This window comes from Hemibagrus wyckioides, linkage group LG18 (assembly GCF_019097595.1).
Source record: "Hemibagrus wyckioides isolate EC202008001 linkage group LG18, SWU_Hwy_1.0, whole genome shotgun sequence".
Lineage (NCBI taxonomy): Eukaryota > Metazoa > Chordata > Actinopteri > Siluriformes > Bagridae > Hemibagrus > Hemibagrus wyckioides.
In genome coordinates this window covers 100,031-117,500 of record NC_080727.1, presented here as the reverse complement: position 1 = coordinate 117,500, position 17,470 = coordinate 100,031, and the positions used below count along the sequence as shown (strand labels likewise).

The window sequence follows — 17,470 nt, the reverse complement described above, 5'->3', positions numbered from 1 at the left end:
AGTTATTAAATAAATCTTTAATAAGCGGCAGATCTGCTGACCTCACTGAGGAATACACACTGAACACTACAGCTTTTTATAACACAGTTATAATCCCTTTATACTACAGCTGTTTATAAGACAGTTATAATGCATTTATGAGTGTTTCAGGAGTATTCTCACCTGCACACTCTTCATCCTGGATAATGATGAAGCTCTCATGACTTTAGCATCAGCTGCATGAACATATCACTGACTTTACTGATAATACTCAACATTATATACACTAATAAAAAGAAGAGAGAGAGAGAGAGAGAGAGAGAGAGAGAGAGAGAGTGGTCTGCTGCGGGGTTTGTTAGTTTATAGTTTTAGCCGCTTTATAAATGATTCCTACATTATAAACTTTATTTAAATAAGTAAATGATGAAGAGTTAAACTCACATTGATATCCGCTGCAGCTCTCTCTCTCTCTCTCTCTCTCTCTCTCCTCCCGGAAGTTTTGCTGGCCGCGTGACGTCATGCTGCACTCTCGTTAGTCCGTTCAGGGTCAGGTGACGCAGATGGACTCCGATTCGCTTCTCCTGATCAACTCCTCTCCACAGCAGATACAGATATTATAGGAAGATCACACAGATAAACTCAGTGGTGTTTAGTTATAGGAAATGTAACCGGTGTTACGTCATCGCGCCGGACACTGGAAAGGTTGATATTCACCTGTCCAACAGACCGTGCTGTGGGAAACATCACCCTCTTCTATAATTTTTAAAAAAATATTTCATACAATAACATATTTATCATAAATTAATAAAGTACTTGCTGTTCTGTGCAGGGCCGGCTCTAGGCATGGGCAGGGGTGGGCTGAGCCCACACAAACGTCTGTCTTGCCCACCCAAACAAAATTTGGTAAAAACAGCGGTATACAAATACGTTTTTATTTTCTTTTGTACGATTTGTGATTTGATAAAAGCAGTCTGAGGTGGGCTCTGTGTTAAGAAGTTTGAAGAAGAGGTCTTTGATTGGCTGTAAGTAACAGCGCGGTCTACAGTCGCGAGGCGAGGCGGCATGTCGGTCTGTCAGGGATTACAGAGAAGCTGACACACAGAGTCACAGAGTCACAGAGAGTCACAGAGAGTCACAGAGTCACTCAATTCATCAAGTGTGGAAATATTTGCTTCCAAATGCAATGCATCGATTTTTGGTGCCTTTAAAAAAGCCTGTTAGTGGCTCCAACAACAATGCCCATAATAAACTAAAACTATAAAACTAAAAATAAATAAAACTAAAACTAAAAAAAATCTATCTATCTATCTATCTATCTATCTATCTATCTATCTATCTATCTATCTATCTATCTATCTATCAGCTAGTTTTTAAAAATGTTTACTCAATTTCTCTCTTCAAAATATTACTTCGATAATTTTTAGTTGGCCCAAACTTCACTCCAACTTTTAAAAGATTATAATATTGCCTGAATTTGTGCTTATTACCCCTGTCATTAGCCATTCTGAATGTTGAAAATAACCCTTCATTTAACATTTTAAAAACATATTTGTGCTTATATTTACTTAATATGTCTTCTATGTTCTTAACCAAGCCCATGCAAGAATATTAATACAACAATATTTTTGCTATTCAATCATTTAATTAGTTGAATTTTACAGAGTATCTATCTCCTCAACCCCACCCCCAAAAATTGCTCTGGGATATCTGTCTGCCCACCCTTCTATGGTTGGGAAGAACCCGGTTCTGCTTCATTCGGTCCTTTACTGACATCTAGTGTAGTGCTGGTACAGAAACACGAGGGGATGGGTTCTAATCTCATTAAAGGGGTTTTGCTAGAAGCTCAGTCTGAGGTTAATACAGTTACCAGTGTAACAGGGTTCTTACCAGAGGGACACTACAGAACCCTCAGTGGCTAGAGCCTTAGAACCTGCACAGCTGGACAGAGGCAGGACTTACTGGGTGGGTTACTGGGTGGACTTCATAAGATGATGTGGTTCTCCAGTTCCTGGTGTGTTGGTCCAGAATGAAATACTCCCTGACCTTCAGTTTATAATCCTAATGAACTGAGTGAAGAACCCAAGTCTTCTCTGTTATACAGTGTGTTTAATGTTCTGAGCGAGTGAGAGGAAGGTCATGAGTTTGAGTCCCAACACTGCCTGAGAGCTTAAAAAAGCTTATACTACAATTATAACCCCCTGCAAATATTAAAAATACATTCTTGTTAAAATGGCGTACAAAATCCTTCAAATACTTAGGCATTCATCTGACAAAAGATATAGGAAAAATACAAAGGAAGAATTTCGGTCCACTAACTGTAAAAATTAGAGAAGATCTAACCAGATGGGATTTAATCCCCTTTTTCAGTTTCAGTTCAAGGATTGAAGCAATTAAAATGAACATATTACCAAAATTCGAATTCTATTCCAATGTTTACCTGTAGAATTAGCTGCAAAACAATTAATAGAATCTTATAAAATGATTTCGTGATTTATTTGGCAGGGGAAAAAGCCCAGAGTACATTTTAAAACCTTGCAGTTGCCAAAGGATAAAGGAGGGTGAGCTCTTCCTTCACTAAAAGATTATTACATAGCAGCACAAATTAAGACAGTGGTGAATTGGTGTGACCCACATTATCATGCTCCGTGGAAGTATGTGGAAAATGGTATTACAAAAAATATCCCTATACAAGCCATATTAACAGTCAGTAATTACGACAATATATAGAAATCATAGAAGACCCATGGACAAAACTTACTCTAAATGTTTGGGCAACAGTTATAAGGGAATATGATTTGTTGAAACACAGTACAGTTTTGAAATGGTTTGCTTATGATTCAGACTTCACCCCAAACAGGTTGGATAACAGATTTAAATTATGGGCAAATAAGGGAATTACTTGTTTTTGTACCATCATTGAAAAAGGTGAAATTTTAAACTTTCAACTATTAAAAGAAAAGTTTTCTCTAGAAAATCAGGATTTTTACAGATACCTACAGATTCGTAATTATTATGATCAGGAAATAAAAGGAAAACTTGAAGATAATTTGAATCCACTGATAGACCTGCTTAAGAGGGCATACACGTCAGGTATTAGACATAAAATTGTTCCTCAAATATACAAGAGTTTGGGAAATATGAAAAAACACTCTACAACCTATGTCAAAAAGAAATGGAGGACAGAATGTGGAATAAATTTTACTGATGAGGAGTGGTCAAATATATGGAAATTTCAGTGGAAATCAACTAGCTCATTAAATTGGAAGGAATACTGTTGGAAAAATATTATTAGATATATTAAAACACCAGTTCAAATGGCCAAATTCAGTAATATTTCTCAAAATGTTGGCGAAACTGTGGATGTAATGAATCAAATCATTATCACATATTTTGGGAATGCCCACATATACAAGAATACTGGAAAAAAATACAGGAGGCTCTTAAATATATTTTTAGAAGAAACATAACTCTAGAAAGCAAATTGCTGTATTTTGGCTGTGTATATCCAGAAACAGTAACAGCAGATAATAAATACCTGATGTGTGTGCTTATGGCAGCTAGCAAGAAAGCAATCACATGTAAATGGTTAAAACAAGAGAGACCGACATTAGATAATTGGATAGATTTGACTATAGAGATTTATATGATGGAAAAGATCACTTTTCTGGTCAATTTAAAGAAGGACGCATTTCTGGGTAAATTGAGGAAATGGGCTGAATATGTATCAGAAAGAAGGCCTGATTTTATTGTTATAAATAATAATAAAAGCTAATCAATAGAGAGATAGATATATGTCCATAATATATGTTTGTATATATATATATATATATAGATAGATAGATAGATAGATAGATAGATAGATAGATAGATAGATAGATAGATATTTGTGAATATGCATGTACTCTGTTTAATGTCTATATAAATAATGAAGGTCATTTGAGATTATTTCGGATGGAACTGATTTAGGACACGTTCTCACCCTGGATGTTTATAGTTTCTTTACAAAAAACGCTGTATGATTGTACTTAAATAAATGCTAAATAAAAACAAAATATAAAAAAAGCTTATACTGCTGATAAGCTCAGAACAAACAAACAAACAAACAAACAATAAATAAATAAATAAATGGAAGATTATGGAAGATGAAATCTGTAAATTTGACCTGAGACACAGAAAAGGAAAAAAAAGCTTTTCATGATTTTAGGTAAGCTGTAAGAGAAAAGAGGAGAAATATAAATTAAAACCTTTACTTAATAAATAAACTGGTTCTGAGCAAATGTTCTGGTCTTCCTGTTTATCCGGAAATGGGCTGCAGTCAGCTGATGCGCAGTGCATTGTGGGTGTGGAGGACATTTCCTAGACTTGTTCCTGTCTCGGTCCTGTCAGGATCTCTTCCTGTCACTGTGTGTGTGTGTGTGTGTGTGTGTGTGAGAGAGAGAGAGAGAGAGAGAGAGAGAGAGAGACTGTGCGCGTGCTGTAAGTACTCACTGTCTGATTTCATATTCAGACTGATTGATTAATCACTTGGTTGATTTATTACTCGCGCGTGAATCGTCGTTTAAAACCGTGTCTGTGTTTATGTTGTGTGTGTGTGTGTGCGCGCCTGTCTGTCTGTCTGTCTGTCTGTCTGTGTGTGTGTGTGTGTGTGTGTGTGTGTGTGCGCGTGTGTCTGTCTGTCTGTGTGTGTGTGTGTGTGTGTGCGCGCGCGTGTGTCTGTCTGTGTGTGTGTGTGTGTGTGTGTATGGGAGTTTAATTTCATTTTTATTAAGAGTGATGTAAAAACGAAACAGCTGATCTGCGCATGCGCCTAATCCCCTGATCACCTCTAAACTCACTTATCAATAATCTTGATGTCAGCTGCCTCACTGACCACACGCTCATTACTGCTGAAATAAAGTTATAAAATAAACCAGTTGCATCATGAGGAGTGGGAAGTTTATTTAGATATTTTAAAACATTACTGACTGTGAGAAATAATAACCAAATGTTAACATTACCCCATACTGATCACATACACTGTGTGTGTGTATATGTGTGTAGATCAGCACGTTGTGCAACCATGTCGAGTCGAGGAGGGAAGAAGAAGTTGACGAAGACGTCTCGCTCGGTGCGAGCAGGAGTGATTTTCCCAGTGGGCCGAATGCTGAGGTACATCAAACACAACCTCCCCAAATACCGCATCGGGGTCGGAGCGCCCGTTTACCTCGCTGCAGTGCTGGAGTACCTCACAGGTACACACATATACACACACACACACACACACATAAATACACATAAACACACACACATATACACACACACAGTGTTCAGTGTAAATGAGTACACCCCCTTTGAAAAGTACCATTTTAAACAGTATCTCAATGAACACAGAAACAATCTCCAAAATGTCGACAAGACTAAGTTTAATATAACATCTGTTTAACTTAGAACATGAAAGTAAGGTTAATAATATAACTTTTAAATTTAATTAACTTTTTCAAAGGTCAGTCTAATTGTTCATTCCACAGGTGTCCAGCAGACAGTGGATTATAAAAGGGTGTTACTTAAAGAAAAACCCCTTCCCATTTCATGCTGTCAGCAATGGTACCACATGGAATAGAAATGTCACAAGATATAGTCATTTCTTTACACCACAAAGGTGAAGGCTACAAGAAGATCAGCAAAGTTTTACTTATCAGTCAGAATACTGTAGGAAAAGTGGTACAAACATTTAAAAAGATGGAACTGCAACCATCTCACAGAGACGTCCAGGTCTTCCACGGAAGCTAACACCTCGACAGGAACGTCTTCTGATGAGAAGGGTTGAAGAAAATCGGCATGAGAGTTCACTGCAGTTATCTAAAGAAGTAGAAAGCCAGACTGGGGTGAGTGTTTCCTGTGACACAGTACAGCGTACACTGCAGAGGAATGGCATGCATGGGTGCCGTCCACCAAAGAAGCCTCTCCTAAAACCCAGGCACAAAAAAGCCCACCTAGAGTTTGCCAGGGCCCATGCTGACAAAGATGAAGACTGCTGGGACTCTATACTCTGGAGTGATGAGACCAAAATAAATGTTTTTGGAACTGATGGCTTCAAAACTGTCACAAAGGTGAGGAATACAAAGAAAAATGCATGGTGCCTACAGTGAAACATGGTGGTGGCAGTGTCCTTATGGGGGCTGCATGAGTGCTGCTGGTGTCGGGGAGCTGCATTTCATTGAATTCACAGATGTACTGCTTTATACTGAAAGACCATCACTCCGTGCCCTTGGTCATTGTGCACTTTTCCAACATGACAATGATCCTAAAAACACAACTAAAACCACTGTTGGATTTCTGAAGAAGAACAGGGTGAAAGTGATTCAGTGGCCAAGTATGTCTCCTGATCTGAACCCAATCAAACACCTATGGGGAATTCTGAAGAGACAAGTTGAGCATCACTCTCCATCCAGCATCCAGTCTCTAAAAGAGGTCCTTATTGAAGAATGGAAAAAGATTCATTCATTCATTCATTCATTCATTCATTCATTCATGTCATTGTCTCCCACTTATCCGTAGCCGGGTCGTGGGGGCAGCAGTCTAAGCAGGGATGCCCAAACTTCCCTCTCCCTAGCCACTTCATCCAACTCTTCCGGGGGAATTCCAAGGCGTTCCCAAGTCAGCCGAGAGACATAGTCCCTCCAGCGTGTCCTGGGTCTTCCCCGGGGTCGCTTCCCGGTGGGGCATGCGCGGAACACCTCCCCTGGGAGACGTTCTGGAGGCATCCGAAACAGATGCCCAAGCCACCTCAACTGGCCCCTTTCAATGTGGAGGAGCAGCAGCTCTACTCCGAGCTCCTCCCGGGTGACAGAGCTCCTTACCCTATCTCTAAGGGAAGGCCCCACCACCTTACGAAGGAATTTCATTTCGGCCGCCTGTATCCGGGATCTTGTCCTTTCGGTTATGACCCAAAGCTCATGACCATAAGTAAGAGTAGGAACGTAGATTGACTGGTAAATCGAGAGCTTCACCTTTCGGCTCAGCTCCTTCTTCACCACAACAAACGAGTACATAGACTGCATTGCTGCTGCCACTGCACCAATCCGTATGTCAATCTCACGCTCCATCCTTCCCTCACTCGTAAACAAAACCCCGAGATACTTAAACTCCACTTGAGGGAGGAGCACCCCTCCAACCTGAAGGGGACAGACCACCTTTTTCTGGTCGAGAACCATGGCCACGGATTTGGAGGTGCTGATCCTCATCCCAGCCGCTTCGCACTCAGCTGCGAAGAAGATAGATGTTGCAAAATGATGCCAACTTGTTCATTTCATGCCTAGAAGACTTGGTGCTGTCATTAAAAATCATGGAGGCCATACAAAGTACTAGATGTAAGGGTGTACTCATTTTTGCATCACCCCAATTTGAGTAAAACTGAAAAATGTGTAATCTAAGTTATGTTATTAACTTTACTTTCATGTTATAAGATAAACAGATGTTATATTAAACTTTTGGAAATTTTGGAAATTGTTTTGTGTTTATTGAGATACTGTTTAAAATGTTACTTTTCAAGGGGGGTGTACTCATTTACACTGAACACTGTATACACACACACACACATATATTATACACACACGTATACAAATTAGGGATGCCACAATACTCAATATAATATTGAAGTGTTCGGTACGATCTCCACGGTTCAATATGCGTATGTGAACCGCGTTTTTTCGGTTTTTCCTTAAAATATTAATAACCATGTGGTTTATTACTCTCTGTACCTCCTGTGTGTTTATTACTCTCTGTACCTCCTGTGTGTTTATTACTCTCTGTACCTCCTGTGTGTTTATTACTCTCTGTACCTCCTGTGTGTTTATTACTCTCTATACCTCCTGTGTGTTTATTACTCTCTATACCTCCTGTGTGTTTATTACTCTCTGTACCTCCTGTGTGTTTATTACTCTCTGTACCTCCTGTGTGTTTATTACTCTCTGTACTTCCTGTGTGTTTATTACTCTCTGTACCTCCTGTGTGTTTATTACTCTCTGTACCTCCTGTGTGTTTATTACTCTCTGTACCTCCTGTGTGTTTATTACTCTCTGTACCTCCTCCTTGCCTGTACTGTATGTCTACGTGCTGAGACAGACACGCCTCCCCGCGAGTAAATATCCAATCAGTGAGCGCTAAAGTTAGGGGCGGTGACCATGCTTGTGATGCTGGTGTCAGATTTCACTCTAACCCTGGAGAGAGGTGAAGTGAGACAGGAACACGAGGAAGCAGCTCTGGGATTCAGATCTGTGGTGTGGGGACATTTGTTGTTGACCATGATGCTGATGAAACAAAAACGCTAAACAAAACATGACTGTGTTTAAGCAGTGTTCCACACGAGTTAGATACGGACATGGAAATACTTCAACATGACCACACATCTACAGCTCCATCACCCAGAGATATCACTGTGTGGAAGCGGGAGGGCAGAGCAGGTAACACAGGAACCCAAAACACCACAGTCCCCTATCTGATCCCTTCCAGCATTCAGACACAACTGGTTCAGAGAGACAAAAAATAATTATAATATAATAATTGCTAAAGATTTGCAGCCGTTTTCTGTGATCGGTGATGTGGGCTTTCAGAAACTTATAAAAGTGAACCGCGTTACACACTACTGACACAGACTTTTCCCCGAAAACATGCAAAAAAATCGAAACTGAATCGGCTAAAGCACAAAGTCTTGCTCTAATAACAGATAGCTGGACCTCGGGGGCAACAGAGAGTTATCTCACAGTGACTGGTCATTACAGAGAGTTATCTCACCCTGAGTGGTCATTACAGAGAGTTATCTCACAGTGACTGGTCATTACAGAGAGTTATCTCACAGTGACTGGTCATTACAGAGCGGATTGGGAATAAAGAGCGCCGTCCAAACCCGTAATAAAGTCATACAAGCGCTAATTTTTATATCTCACTATTTTCAGTACACTATGAATGTGTACAATTGGTTTTTTGCATTTAAGTAAAATAAAGAGAACTGCAACTAAAAACAGTTTTTTTCTTCTTAACATACTTACTGTTCCTGTCACCTAAACAAAGAATAATGGAAAAGAACCTTTAATTTGCCAAGCCATCCGAACCGAACCCAAAACCGTGGGTAAAAACCGCGGTACATATTGAACCGTGGGTTAACTGTATTGTTGCATCCCTACTAGATACAGATATATACACACACATACACACATATATATACACATACACAAATCTACACACATATACGCACATACACACATACACACACACACACACACACACACACACACACACACACACACACATATATATACACATACACACATATACGCACATACACACATACACACACACACACATATATATACACACACAAATCTACACACATATACGCACATACACACACACACACACACACACATATACACATACACAAATATACACATATACGCACACACACACACATATATATACACACACCTGTATACACATGCAAATATATTTCTTAATCATTGTTATTAAATTTATTATAATTGTTTTTATTAATAGTAAATGTGTGTGGGTGTGTGCGTGTATGTGTGTTGTAGCTGAAATTTTGGAGTTAGCAGGTAACGCAGCTCGTGATAATAAGAAAGGTCGAGTGACTCCACGGCACATCCTGCTGGCCATCGCTAACGATGAGGAGCTCAATCAGGTACACACAGTGTCCATCTGCTGTGTGTGTGTGTGTGTGTGTGTGTATTAAACATAGTACATAATGATGTTAAGCTGAAACACTATGCACACACACACGACTCACAAAGTTTTAGTATTTAAAGTGTGTTCCTCTCCCAAAATTGTGTGTGTGTGTTCAGTTGCTGAAAAGTGTGACAATCGCTGCAGGAGGAGTTTTACCCAACATACACCCTGAACTACTCGCTAAGAAGCGAGGCTCTAAAGGTAAACTGGAGGTTGTGGCGTCACCTCCGCCGGCCAAGACCAACAAAAAAATACCAAACACCAAAAAAACACCCAGCAAAAAGTCCCCCAGAGTGAAGGTACATACACACACACACACACGCTGAAAATAACATTTCAGGAATAGGGGACTACAGCAGTTATTATAGTTATTATTGTGTGTGTGTGTGTGTGTGTGTTACAGAGGCGTGGTGATGGCAGTAAAGCAGTGAGTGCAGACAGCACCACCGACTCTCCGTCTGAGGGCTTCGCCATTCTTTCTTCTAAGAGCCTCTTCCTGGGACAGAAGGTAGAGAACAGTTCTGATCAGAAAACTGCTTCCTCACCCTGCTCCTGGAGAACCCACGGTTCTGCTCCACACACGCCTCAACACGCGCCTCAACACGCGCCTCAACACGCGCCTCAACACACAATCAAATAGTTAATGGTCTAACACTGAGCTGAAGTGTGTGCATGTGCGTGTAATGATATAAACATAAACACAGCGTCTAATCTTTTATGTTTTTTTGGATTTTGTTGTGCTAAAGGGAAATTTGTGATTGGTTGTTTTCAGTCACCTTTTCCTGTTACCGCAGTAACCATGAGGAGCTTCTCAAGAGCAAAAATAAGACAAGAAATATTTCACTGTGATTTTCATCAGCTTCTGCTTTAGCGCCTTGCTCACTGCCCTGTCTCTCTCTCTGTCTCTCTCTCTCTCTCTCTCTCTCTCTCTCTCTGTCCCTCACTTGTCTTCTTGCCTGCCTGTCTGTCTCTTTGCCTGTCTGTCTGCATGCTGTTCCTGCAGTTGAATCTGATTCACAGTGAGATCAGTAATTTGGCTGGTTTTGATGTGGAAGGTGTCATTAATCCCACTAACGCTGAGATTGACCTTAAAGATGATTTAGGTGAGAAAATCCTTGTGCTGGAAACACACCTGTCTCTCTGTGCCTGTCTCTCTCTGCCTGTGCTGATTTTACTCCACACATGAAATAATTTTGTCCTTCACTAAACAGTGATAGGAGCTAGCAAGCTAATTAATAAATGCTAATGTTAGCCACTCAGATTATCATCACTTTTGGCAGTTAATAGAGAGAATGATCATCCAGCTGTCTCACATCTGTAACTGAGATCCTGAGTCGGAGAGAAGGTTTTATTTTTCAGACTGTTGTGGAGAATGGCATTATGGGATTCATTCTGAGAACACACACACACACACATCAGTGGTGGACCATCAGGGGCAGTAAGTCCTTCTCTGCTGGCCTAAACAGCAGTGATCTGAATCACTGACTTGCATTTTAATATATTTAATATATTTTTCCATGAATGTGTATTAAATTATTCCCAGTAGTCTATTCTCTACATTTCATAGCTTTTCTCTCGGTTGCGCTGCTTCCAGTAGTGTATATTTATGATAAGAGTATTTATCCAATCATATTTCAGACAGTGGATGACATCATGTGTCGCCCGGCCTTAAGGCCTTCAGAATCAATAGTGCAGGCACCCGGAGCTTAAAATAAGTGGCAATGAAACTGTTCCATTAACCAATCAGATTTGGAGTTGGCGTCACTGGGGCCATCTAGCAGGCGTACGATTACGTCAGCAATTTCCCGTCCTTTGATTGGATAATTGGAGTAGTCAGAGGCAGCGAACCGCACAAACTAAATAAAATATATATATATTTTAATTCACAATGGCTGACAGAGGAGAAGAAATCGATTTGGTCGCGGACATCCTTACAAATACACTTTCAAGGCGGACTTATAATAAAATGGACTATTCCTTGTGAGGTGTGAAATACTGTAGACTAATTTCTTTTTTACTTTGTTATTTAACGGTTGATTAGTATCTATTGCCGTGGCGTCATGATGATGGTATAGAGGTGGATTAATTCAGGGAGGACACCAGTGAAGGCCTAGGTGTGAAATGCACGGCTCCCCAGTGACACACAGTGTTAGTGGATTTTACACACACACACACACAGCAGTGTTAGTGGATTAATCAGCACAGGCCCTGAATCCACTTCCTGCTTTTGTTTTCATTCAGACACATGATAAATGAGTGTCTCTGTTCTTTCTACTGAGGAACACTGTGGGTGTGATGATGAACATCTTCGTGCACATGGATCTGAGATCTGAGTCTCACACCAAACTCAGACAAACAGATGCAAACGTAGCCAATTAAACGAGACGTCACAGTTCTCTGAAGCAGAATCTCCCCTCCACAGCAGAGTGAGGATGAAGCAGCTACATTAGAAATGATGAACATGTGGAGAGTTACACTGAACTGGACGTTGTCCACTTTATTGTTTGTGACGATGAGGACGATCTCAGATCTGGTTGCTACTTCATGTGGCTTTTCCTCCTCATTGCTTCTCTTTCCTCCTTAAAGTGTCCGGTGTTCTGCTGTCCCGCTCTTCCTCCCTCTGCTCATCATCATCATTATCAGGTTTCACACCGTGTCATCTGCCTGTGTGTGTGTGTGTGTTTGTCATTGTTGTAGCTGCAAGTCGTACAAGCTGATATTTCCTCCATCAACAGTGACGCTGTCGTTCATCCTACCAACTCCACCTTCCACACAGGTGGAGAAGTAGGTAAAGCAACACACCTTCACCTCCACCTGAGACACAGTCACACACCTGCCTTATGATCCCAATTACACCAGAGAGAGGGAGGGAGGGAATAACAAGGTGAATATAAATGTGTAGATTTACACGTAAGTAGGAAACGGACTCCGGTCCGGTCTTTAACACGGCTGTGTTCGTTTCATCTTAAGAGCCATTTAATTACTGCATCATCTCGAGTGTTAGTGAGATGACATCACTGTAAGAAAATACCCAGAAGGCACTGCAGCACTGTGATGTAGGTGAGACACACTTAAGAGGTTGACAACGGCACAGGTTTAATTTATTGCATGGCTTTGTGTCTAAGCTCCACCCACTCAAGTTTGAGTGGTCCATTCTCCTGTCAGTCATTCACTGGATACAGTGTGTAAGTTGGAGATGCTTTGGTCACAGCAGGACGAGTGATGATGTGATGTTTCAGGGAGTGCGCTGGAGAAGAAGGCAGGGAAGGAGTTTGGTGAAGCCGTGTTGGAGCTGCGCAAGAAGAACGGCCCTCTGGAGGTGGCTGGAGGTGAGGCTGCCTCCCAATCTTACAGGTCTTTTCTGTCTTTATAGCAGTCTTTTTTAATCCCTCATACAGCATGCGTATCAAACACCACGGACAGGAAGCTGACCACATGCATGGAACACAGTCAGTTGGTCAGAAATGTGTAGAATTTAAAGCTTGTTTTGTTTGTTTTCAGCAGCTCATGACCACAGAGTCTCCTCCCACATCTAGATAATCCTGATCTATCCTGGGGTCTTCTGCCTCACAGCTAGGGGAGATTTAATGGTGCCGCTAAATCCTGAACCCGAGGAACTAGAAAACAAGTGAACTAGAACTCAGCATCAGGCCAGGCTGGGATCTTGGGATCTCCTTTCAGGGAAATCTTGATATAAAGTTTTTAAATAAAGGTATTGGTAAGAAGCAGACCAGAGGCAATGGTGGTGAGGAATAATCCTCGAGAGGGACTCCAAAGGGAACCCATCCTCAACTGGAACTATGGTATTAGGGAACCAGTGACCTGGGATAACAAGTCCTCATTGATCTAGAGAACTAGGAAAGTAGGGCACTAGGGACCATGAGTAACAGGAGAGATATGATTCCTGAGTGGACTCTCTCCCGGTCAAATGCTGCTGCTCTAAGTTTCCCTTAATTAGCAAGATCTTGCTCCTCCCAGAGTGTTCACTGTCAGCACTGCCTGTCTGTGATGCTGTAGATTTGCATATGATGTGTTTGGCTCTACCCCCTCACAGCGGCAATGACGTCGGGTTATGGCCTTCCAGCCAAGTTTGTGATCCATTGTAACAGTCCCGGCTGGGGCTCGGACAAGTGCGAGGAGCTGCTGGATAAAACCGTGAAGAACTGCCTCGCCCTGGCTGACGAAAAGAAACTCAAGTCTGTGGCGTTTCCCTCCATTGGCAGCGGCAGGTAATAAACCATCACGACACCCACTGCCACGCCCACTGTTACACCCACTGCCAAACTTACCAACATAATAACAAACCACCCGCATACCAATACCATAGTGTGACCCAAACCACACTATTCACGTTGTCTGTGCTTCACAGTGCATTAAGGCTAGATCTAATCTCTAAACCCACTGTAGTCTGGTGATGTGACTCAGAAATGACTATATAACTGTTTTGGGACCTGTGTATGTTTTGTAGGAACAATTTTCCGAAGCAGATGGCCGCTCAGCTCATCCTGAAAGCCATTAGCAGCTACTTCGTGTCCACCATGTCGTCCTCCATCAAGACTGTCTATTTCGTCTTGTTTGACAGTGAGAGCATTGGCATCTATGTCCAGGAAATGGCCAAACTCGACACCAAATAAAGTTCTATCCATGTGTTTTTATACATAGATCTCCACATTAGAGTCCCAGGTATGCTGATGATGTCATGTGATCTCTCCATGCTGAAAAATGAGCAGTTCCCTCTGGATGGTTCTTCCAAAAAAAAAACAAACAGATAGAATAAAAATCCTGATGTTTTCCTGCACTGCTGGATTGAAATATCCTGGTGATTTGGTTCACTTGAAAATTTGATTAAGTGTTTACTCAGTGTGTGTAGACTGCGGTGTTCCTCAGGGCTCAGTGCTCACTCCTCTGCTCTTTTGGCTGGTTTTAACGTTGCATGAATTTTAGTGTTGTTTGTAAAAATCATTAGATAATTAAATCTGATTAGATAATAAATGAGTAAGAATTACTAATATTTACACATTTTATGATTCTGTAACAATAGTACATGAAGAATCTTGACTTTATCTGGGGCACTAATGTGGGACTGTGTTTTTATCAGAGTTTAAAGATGTTTAATGAGTTTCTTTTGTGGATTTTATGTTGAGATGGTGGTCGGGTGTGTTTGTCTTCTTGTCTCACTGAAGGACTGTCATTTATTAGAGACTGAGTGGACTGTACACACACACACACACATACACACACACACACCAACCAATGAAGGAAATGTTCATATTCTGTCTGGCACAAACTTGTTAACAAATTCTTCATAAAAAAGCTTCATTAGCATTTCTGTGGTTTCATACGCCGGACACACGGAGTGTTCTGATAGCCGATCACTAAGTAAAAGTCAGTGTAATGTTGTTAGTAGTACCTGGTTAATCAGACAGAGGTTACTGGGGTTGCTGTGATTGTGTACATACTGCTCAGATTTCTGTGACACTGACATGACATAAATCTGCTATAATACTTTATAAGTTGATGAATGGTTGTTGCCCCTGCAATATTATAAAACTTTAAATATAATTAAATGTTTACATTTATATTCTTTTTATTCCGATTTGCCAAAAACATACATGAGTACTGTGCAACACAACCTAATGAGAGTCATATATATGGAACAGTCCAAGGCAATGTGAGGGGGTGGGGCTTTGGGGGGTGGTTTGTAGATGGGACATTCCGGACAGTGGATATTTTGTGTGTGTGATACACACTGGTGTTTGTGACATAGCGACATAGCTTTAATTCTCCTACGTTCTGATTTCTTTCCCTGATGATTAAGTAGAATTATAAAATGTAAAACAGATTAAATGTATGAGCGATGTTTTAATAAAACCCTTTCTCCAGTCATCCCTCGTTCTCCAGGCCTTTCTTCGAAGGAAAACTCACTAATGTTTAAATCTAAATTCAGTAACTAACAGACATAATTAATTTTCTTTCTGTCTCCTGATGTTTGATGACGTCACATTGCATGAAAATAATATTAACCAATTGTTTCAGGCCATTTCTCCTCATCCAATTAAACATGAGGTTACTCGACTCGCACTCAGAAATGCGTCATGTTGTAAAACAGAAAACCTCGGTGTGTGACGTCACATCATTTTCTTAAAATCCCCCTTTCCATTGTTATTCATAAATATTTCTGTGTTTTTCAGACACTAGAGGGCGCTACATCCATGTGAATAGAGAACTCAGGAACTCCGTGTGTTCAAAAACATGGACTCCTTCAGCATTGTTTTGTTAGCCTCATGCTAGCTGGTGATGTGTAACCCAGCTCACTGTGCTGAATGATGTATATTTACCTCAGAACAGTGAAGTGTAGAGTCAGGGTTATAGATTTAAAGAGTGAATATGTTGATTAATCGTAATGAAGGAAATTAATTCATAGTAAAAGCTAATAGCTAATTGTTTGTCTGAAGTGATTTTATTTGTAGATTAAATTAACACTGCTTATACCAGTGGGCCCCTCTGTGTTTATAATACACATGGGCTGTGTCCCAAATCACACAGTAACCCTCCTGTTCTAAAGAGACTTCCCTCTGTAGCACACATACGTTAGCGAACTAGTAGTTTAGCAGTCAAAAAAGACGACTTTCAGGGTTACCATGACAACCCAAATCAAATAAAACCAAACATAACAAAGCCCTACATCACAGATTACTTTATTCTGTTTAGATCAGGAGTGTCCGGTCTAATCCGCTCTGCCCTGTGTGGATGCAGGTTTCTGATTGGTTTGTGATCTGATCACCTGTTTAATCTGACCTGTGTAATCAGACCTGTTTAATCTGACCTGGCTTCAGCAGACTCAGGTGAGGCTTCTGCTCGGGTGGAATGAAAACCTGCAGCTACACCGGACCGCTGAGGATATGACTGGCCCCAGTGTGGGGTTTGGGATTCACCTTTTTAGTTGTACAACCACTCATCTTCATACACACACACTCATCTTCATACACACACACTCATCTTCATACACACACTCATCCCCAAACTCATAGCATGTACAGTGTGGAATCCAGAGAATCCACAGCCACTTCCAGAGCAGTGGCGACACTCGGCACATGTGGCAAGGCATCCAGTCCATCACCAACTACAGGCCTGCTCCACCTGCCTGTGACAGTGATGCCTCCCTTCCAGATGTGCTGAACAGCTTCTTTGAGGCATAAAATGACGTGACAGCGAGGAAGACCATCCCTTCTCCAGAGGACCAGGTGCTCTGTCTCACCACGGCTGACGTGAGGAAAACTCTACGCAGAGTTAACCCACAGAAAGCTGCTGGACTGTGAATTTCCCTTTGGGATGAATAAAGCATCCATCCATCCATCCATCTATCTGGACCAGATAACATTCCTGGCAGAGTACTCAGGGAATGTGCAGAACAGCTAGCGGATGTCTTCACAGACATCTTCAACATCTCCCTGAGCAGCGCAATCATCCCAAAGTGCCTGAAGTCCACCACCATCATCCCCGTGCCGAAGAAGTCTCCAGTGTCCTGTCTCAATGACTACCGTCCCGTTGCACTCACACCCATCATCATGAAGTGCTTCAAGAGGCTCGTCATGAGGCACATTAAGAACCTGCTGCCACCTTCACTCGACCCCATGCAGTTTGTGTAACGTCCAAATCGCTCCACAGATGATGCCATCAGCACAACCCTCCATCTGGCCCTCACACACCTGGACAATAAAGACACTTACCTACGAATGATGTTCATTGACTTCAGTTCAGCATTCAGTAC

The 17,470-nt window shown here is 41.3% G+C and overlaps 2 protein-coding genes across 4 annotated transcripts in view; one reads left to right on the top strand and one right to left on the bottom strand.

Annotated features, from left to right (window-relative positions):
• faxdc2 (fatty acid hydroxylase domain containing 2) overlaps nucleotides 1-520 on the bottom strand; it is a 20,200-nt gene extending 19,680 nt beyond the window's left edge. The window contains exons 1-2 of the mRNA XM_058415209.1: nucleotides 421-520; nucleotides 163-215 (exon numbers count right to left, since the gene is read on the bottom strand). Coding sequence (XP_058271192.1) covers nucleotides 163-215; nucleotides 421-499 — 132 coding nt within the window. The 5' untranslated portion in view covers nucleotides 500-520. The remainder of the gene's footprint in view (nucleotides 1-162; nucleotides 216-420) is intronic.
• A 3,788-nt stretch (nucleotides 521-4,308) lies between these two features.
• LOC131368951 (core histone macro-H2A.1) lies at nucleotides 4,309-15,585 on the top strand. 3 transcript variants are annotated; one of them, XM_058415210.1, is made up of 9 exons: nucleotides 4,309-4,455; nucleotides 5,020-5,210; nucleotides 9,549-9,655; nucleotides 9,816-9,998; nucleotides 10,103-10,207; nucleotides 12,397-12,487; nucleotides 12,939-13,028; nucleotides 13,754-13,928; nucleotides 14,168-15,585. In XM_058415210.1, exons 2-9 carry the CDS (start codon nucleotides 5,039-5,041, stop codon nucleotides 14,331-14,333), a joined length of 1,089 nt encoding a protein of 362 aa, XP_058271193.1. In that variant the 5' UTR covers nucleotides 4,309-4,455; nucleotides 5,020-5,038; the 3' UTR covers nucleotides 14,334-15,585. The 3 variants fall into 3 exon arrangements, with proteins under 3 accessions (XP_058271193.1, XP_058271195.1, XP_058271194.1); XM_058415212.1 differs by lacking the exon at nucleotides 12,397-12,487 and adding an exon at nucleotides 10,703-10,802; XM_058415211.1 differs by lacking the exons at nucleotides 12,397-12,487; nucleotides 14,168-15,585 and having other exon boundaries at nucleotides 13,754-13,929.
• Nucleotides 15,586-17,470: the final 1,885 nt, after the last annotated feature.